At 36.3% G+C, this 6,928-nt stretch overlaps 1 protein-coding gene across 1 annotated transcript in view; it reads right to left on the bottom strand.

Annotated features, from left to right (window-relative positions):
• Positions 1 to 4,231: 4,231 nt before the first annotated feature.
• Positions 4,232 to 6,928, bottom strand: part of LOC107700044 (EGF-containing fibulin-like extracellular matrix protein 2) — a 10,328-nt gene continuing 7,631 nt past the window's right edge. Inside the window, exons 8-12 of the mRNA XM_016501548.1 lie at positions 6,641 to 6,760; positions 6,437 to 6,556; positions 6,218 to 6,344; positions 5,904 to 6,099; positions 4,232 to 4,703 (exon numbers count right to left, since the gene is read on the bottom strand). Coding sequence (XP_016357034.1) covers positions 4,542 to 4,703; positions 5,904 to 6,099; positions 6,218 to 6,344; positions 6,437 to 6,556; positions 6,641 to 6,760 — 725 coding nt within the window. The 3' untranslated portion in view covers positions 4,232 to 4,541. The remainder of the gene's footprint in view (positions 4,704 to 5,903; positions 6,100 to 6,217; positions 6,345 to 6,436; positions 6,557 to 6,640; positions 6,761 to 6,928) is intronic.

Below are 6,928 nucleotides of genomic sequence, written 5' to 3'. Positions count from 1 at the left end.
TTTCTCCAAATCTGATAAAAACATAACAATAATCCACAAGTAATCCACATGACTCCAGTCCAACAGTTAATATCTTGTGATGTGAAAAGCTGTGTCTCTTCATTTGTAAACTGTGCTTAATCTGTGCATATTTCTCTCCTGATTCAGATGAGACACTATTTCACTACAGAAAGCAGTATTATGAATAGAGGAACCCAAAGGTTTGAAGTTAAAAACTTAATGATGAATTTCTTATGTCTGTCTTGTGGATTATTTAAATGTTTTTATCTGTTCTTATATCAGAATTCTCATTCTGACGGCACCCATTCACTGCAGAGGATCCATTGGTGAGCAAGTGATGCAACGCTAAGTTTCTCCAAATCTGTTCCGATAAAGAAACAAACTCATCTACGTCTTGGATGGCCTGAGGATGTCTGCCGAGCCCTTTATATGGCCAAATTATTCTGTAATTATATCTGTGACATCATGACCTACCCCATTGATTCATAACAAGAATGCATTTTACTGTGGTTAAGACTAAGAGCTTATTAAGACTTTAGTTCCATACACTTCTAAAAATAAAGGCTCTTTTTTGGCATCCATGGATTTCATTAAGAACGTCCATGAAACCTTTCAATCACATTAAAAGTCACAAATAAGGTTCTTTAGATATTTAAAATGTTTTGGATGGCCTGAGGATGAGAACATTTTCAGCAAATCTTTTAAGAACTGCTCACTGAAAAATAAATTGGGGAACCAAAGATGGTTCTTTATGGCTTCTTTATTTGTAGAGAAGTGCGTGCATACATTTTGTGTGTTTACAAAAGTTTTAAACATCGAACAGCGATCGTACGTGAGCTAAGTTCTCACCTACACATCTCCTACAGTTGATGAAGCCTGTTCAAACGGCAGCCTTGTAACTGCACTTGCTTTTTTCTTTCTCCTTAGTCGCTCAGGCTATTTTTAACACCCAGCAACAGTGCTCGTTTATTTCAAACCGCTTTCAGATTTCTATAAGATTCTAAATATACTGCTCAAGGACAGACCGATCCATATGTGTTTGATGGACTTCTGTAACTTTTAAAGAACATTAATTGAGAATACTATGGGACATCAGATGCCTGCTTGTATTTTGGTTCTGGCATCCATCCATCACCTCCAGAGGTGGTGTCAGTTTTTTTGTTTTTTTTTTTGTCCTGAGGTTAAATAAGTCTGACTCACACTTCCTGTTTGTAATATTTCACATCCTATGTGGTATCTGACTGCCATTATCTGCCTCAATACTGTCTTTTTCCTTTTTTTTATGTCCAGCCTGTGCGATTATGGCCATTACTGATCAAATAACAAAATCTTTTAGCTTTTGAACTATAATGGATGCACATAGGAGAATAGAACTGTTGGACAGCCACAGCATTTGACATCGCTCAGAACATATGCTGTCAATATTGATGAAAAGTTTTGCTGGATGATGTGGACCTGGCCCTTGGGAGACAGATCTCTGCAGAGAGGGAACTGTCACCCTAACCCTTGAGCTCCCACTGGACGTTTTTGTTTATTACGTGGGTGGCACGGCCATCTGCTGAAATCAGAAAGATGGGGGATGGGATTTCTTGGAGAAGATGTGTAATGCTCATAATCTGTTCACATGGACGTCTTTTAATATGCATTGAACTTTGGTAATTTTCGAAGAATCGAAAGAACACTTGGGTAATTATCTCACATTGAATCCAGCAGCTTTCCAGGAAAAATCTCAAGGTCTTCTTGGCTTATGCTGTGTATGGCACAAAAAAATCCATCCTAATTTGGACTCCATATTCAGAATGTGATCAAAACCGAATTTTGGTAACGAAATGCACAGTGTGTTTCACTTGTAGTATCCCTGTCTTCGTGTCTTTTTCTATTCTTTTTTTATTTTTATTTAGGGGTTTATACTAGTAGCTGATACTTGACCATCTCTGTACCTCTGCACCCATGGCAACGGAGCTGCAGTATCTTAGTAACAAAATTTGCACATTGCAAGAGATGCGAAATGATGCTTGTTCTCAAGCACACCACCAATTTGAACCGAACAAAAGTCGCAACATTTAACCTCCATTAATTAAGTGACATTTATAAATATCCTAAAACCAAAAGTAAAGAGAAATCTTCCTATATGTTTAAAAAGTCACACTTTTTGGCAATGTAACAAGCTTCTTTGACGCAACAACTCACCTTATCATTGCTTTCACACCTTTAGAGCACATTAAATTACTTGGAAGGTCACGTTGCATGATTCTTTCTGCTTTAAAGAAACATTTTTCACCTTGTCATCTTGTAAACCTGATCTGTGTGGGATGGAAATGAGTTCAAATTACCAACAAAAATGAGGGGAAAGGTAATATTTCGAATTTCACGACAAGAGTGTACATGTGTTGTTTCAGTCATTCATGGTGATCAGAGAATAATATGTTTTAATGGCCCGATTGTGACGTGTATTTGAGGGGGTGGACAGGAAAATTACTCTCCTTATAACCTACTGTAACATTACTCTTCTAAACCACAAAAATAGCTCCAAAGCCCCGATTTTCCTCTATGCTAATGAAAATAACTAACCTTGTTTATTGTTAGAGAACATTCGGTTATTTATAAACAGGCATATGAACATTTGTTTAATTTTAAACAAATGTAAATGCTAATGTAACATATTAATTACATTTTCATTGAAAGCGGTCATAGTCACAACAAAATAGATAAAAAATAGTGCATATAAAATTCTGTCATCATTTACTCAAACCTGTATGCACATCTTACTTCTGCTGAACACAATAGAAGATATTTTAGAGAATGTTGATAACAAAAGAGTTCCGGTTCCCATTGACGTCCATTGGGAACAAAAGCTGTTTAGTTACCAACATTCTCCAAAACACCGAACAGGAGAAAGACCTTCGAAGTCTTAGAAAACCGAAGAATGTAAAATATTACAGCATCATCTGATATGATTGCCACTGAGCTCAGCTACTCCTGTCACACCTACATCCATCTGCTGCACTGCCCACAAGCCCTCTGTGCCAACACTGACCATCAATGAGCTCATAATTTCCCTGCTGGAGCTACACCAGGCTAAATTCACACTTATCGCTTGACAATACACTGCATGCCGTTATAATTAACACACAGATCCTTTCACACACATAGCAGTAATAAATCAGACGCTGACTCAAACAGAACTTCCTACTCGTTTTTTTTTTCCAAAACAAGTGTGAGATGACCAGTCCATTGATGAAATGATGTTAACGAATGGCCTACAAAAACACAAACCTTTAGCATTTAAAGGTATCGGTTTTTAGATTGTAGTTATCCTGTTTCTTTTTATTCATTAACTTGTCCTGTCTTTACTTTTTGTCAATGAATATGGTCAATTTAAATCTACAGGACAGCTTTAAAGCTTTCTATATCTTGTAGTAAATACATAGGATTTTCCAGAATGAAAAATGATTGTTAGGTACAGTAGTTTCAAAGTACAGTAGCCCTAAAATAACATAACTAAAAAAATTATATAAATGTGACATTTATTTGAGTTAACTTTGGCCCTTAAAGGGTTAGTTCACCCAAAAATGAAAATTAGCCCATGAATTACTCACCCTCAAGTCATCCTAGGTGTATATGACTTCCTTCTTTCAGACGAATCCAGTCGGAGTTATATAAAAAATTGTCTTTGATCTTTCAAGCTGTTTCATGCCACTCAGCGGGTGTTGCATGCATCAGTCCAAAAGCAGTTCAATAAAATGTGCCCATCCATAAAAATAAAAAAAAGTGTCTCACACGGCTCCGGGGGGTGAACAAAGGCCTTCTGTAGCGAATCGATGCGTTTTTGTAATAAAAATATCCATATTCAAAACGTAATAATCACTTGAATGTAGCTTGCGCTCACTGTTGTACACTGGAAGCAGTTCTGGAAGGATGACGTATGAGGTTAGCATGTACACAATTATTAGCATGTACACAAAATGGGATATTTTCAGCATACAGACAAGAAAGGAAAAATAGAGGAAGAAGATCATAAAAACAAAGATGTGAAGGTAGGATTAGAATATATATTTTTTATTTTTTTATGTATTCCAATAACAATGTAATTTAGCAAAAAAAATAAAACAAAAATTTTTTCTTTTTTTTTTTTATTCATTTTGAAGTCTTGAATTCAATAAGCATTAAAGAAAATACAACAATTTACGTAAAACTGGTTTCACAAAATATCACTGGTTTCACTGGGTTTGTTAGCTGGTACTAACTAATTATATCTTTCTGATATATCTGCAGCAGATATGTGTTTTGGTGTGTGTTTGTATGCTGCATGTATGTGTGAGAATGACAAAGTGAGAGGAATGAATGTTCAGATGCTTTAGCGCTTCCCAGAATAGGCCTGCAGTCACCGGCCAAAGTCAGTCACAAAAAAAAAATGATTTCACATCATTAGGTGGTGAATTGTGGAACTGTGTTGCCAAATTTCAACACATAAAAGCAGAAATAGACTGAATAAAAAAAATATATTTTTTTCCTACGTTTGTCTCTCCATCTCTCTCTCCTCAGAAAGCATGAGGCCCAACATAAATGGAGAGACGCAGAACAGAGCTGGTCTGGTAGTTCATGAGAGGATTGACAGACACCATCTCCAGATCGAGGATGTACTCCTTCGGTCCCGTCACTGCTCTGGCCAACACCAGCATGGCACTGATGTTGTTGATTTGCTAGGAACAAGAAATGACAAAAATAAATGAGTCCTAAAGTAGGAGAATCTGAGATTTTTCATTTAAACTCAGACTGAACGTTTTGGGATTTTCAAAGCTTAAAACTAAGCTTCAAACAAAGAATTGAACAGGTTAAATAACCCTTTCTTTCGAAACATGCTTCGCAACTCCTTGTTCAAGCTCTTGTTCTGTGTTCAGGCTGGACTATTGCAATGACTTTCACAGACTTTTAAATTAACTGTTCCCTCCTGGTGGAATGATCTGCCCAACTCAGTCCGAGCAGCAATCTGAGTCCTTAGCCATCTTCAAGAATCGGCTAAAATCTCTCTAGTAACTCTAGCACTCTCTATTCTAATTCTATTCTTTAATAAAAAAAAAAATTGCTACGTGTACTGCGTTAAGCTAACTGAGACTTGTTATAGCACTTGTATATCATTGCTCTTTTGTTGATTTTGATTGCTTCCATTGTCCTCATTTGTAAGTCACTTTGGATAAAAGCGTCTGCTCAATGACTAAATGTAAATGTTAAATAGTATAAAAATATTTAAGATTAAAATAAAATAAAATAAAATAAAATAAAATAAAATACAGTTTGGGGTCATTGTTTTTTTTTTAATAAAACTTTTTTCAGCAAAGATGCATTAAATTGATTAAAGACGTAGTTATTATTGAAGTAAAGACAAATATAATGTTGCAAAATATTTCTATTTTAAATAAATGTTGTTCTTTTCAACAAATAATCTTACATTTACAAATTTCACAGAATTGTCCACATGATTTTCATTCAATTATTAAGCAGCACAGCTGTTTTCAACATTGATAATAATGAGAAATGTTTCATGATCACCAAATCAGCATATTATAATGATTTCTGAAGGATCATGTGGCACTGAAGACTGGAGTAATGATGCTGAAAATTCAGCTTTGCCATTGCAGGAATAAATGACATTTTAAAATATATTAAAACAGAAAACAATTGTTACAATTCTTGTAATAATATTTCACAATATTACAGTTTTTACTGTATTTTGATCGAAGAATAAGAGACTTCTTTCAAAAACATGACCCACATGAACCCAAATGAATGATAGTGTAATATAATAAAAAAGAATGCAAAACAGAACCATTTTCACCAGTATTTACTCGATCACACAAGTCATGAAACTGATGTTTAAAGGGTGTTGTGTGTCTCTGACTAACCCGTATGTAGAATTCTTCATGTTCGTCTCCAGAACGAATGCGGAAGGAGTTGTAGGCTCCAGGATAGACGCTGGTGGCCTGGATCTGGAAGATGTCGGAGGGAATGGAGCGCTCGGAGGTGATGCTCATGTATCGATGCACAATGGAGAAGGGCAGGTCACGACACTCTGGCTTCACCACTGGACATATACAACGACTGGACCGAAACAAAATGACACAAGGAAAAAGGGAAAGGGGTGTTAAATACTGAAAAGTGTCAAAATATGATGTTGATTCAATTATAAGTTGCCTTTAAACCAATGGAAATGGCTCACTTCTCTGAGACCTGGATGTAGGGGTCCTGGCAGCGGTTAGAGCTGACACACTTATGTCCACCATGGATGTTCACACAGACCTGTCCCTCCCCACACTGATGAGCGCCTGTCTCACACTCATTCACATCTACACACAGAATTCTTATGACAAACTGAAACCAAGTGAAATGTGATTATAAGAGTCGAGTGTAAAAAAAAAAAGGGATTTTGTTTCAATACCTTGGCAGAGTCGTGTTCCAACTAGCTCGTAACCTTCTGGACAAACACAGGAGAATCTTCCAGGCTCGTTCACACACTGAAACTGGCAAAGGAAACTGGAATAGCTGCACTCATCAATATCTGGGAGGAGAGAAAGAAAACCAATTACACTAAGCACATCGTCAATTGGTCAAAAACTATTAGGGTTATGTCTTTTGCACTAACCACTGCATGAGTAGCCATCGGGTCCCAGGTCATAGCCTTGATCACAGCGACACAGGAACGTACCGTAACTGTTGTAACACCTTTGCTGACAAGGTGCTCCCATCTCACACTCATTTGCATCTGATAACAAAGAAGAAAGATTTTAGAAACTTGTGTACTGAAAAAAATCTGAATAGACAGCATTAAAGCAATAGTTCACCCAAAAATAATAATAAAACAATCACATTCGCAGTGTTCTTGGTTTATGGTGATAAAAATAAAACATTATATATTATTATAATTACATTA

This window comes from Sinocyclocheilus anshuiensis, unplaced genomic scaffold (genome assembly GCF_001515605.1).
Source record: "Sinocyclocheilus anshuiensis isolate Anshui unplaced genomic scaffold, SAMN03320099.WGS_v1.1 scaffold1023, whole genome shotgun sequence".
Classification (NCBI taxonomy): Eukaryota; Metazoa; Chordata; class Actinopteri; order Cypriniformes; family Cyprinidae; genus Sinocyclocheilus; species Sinocyclocheilus anshuiensis.
The sequence above is the reverse complement of the archived record's forward strand: the minus strand, read 5'-3'. Positions and strand labels throughout refer to the sequence as shown.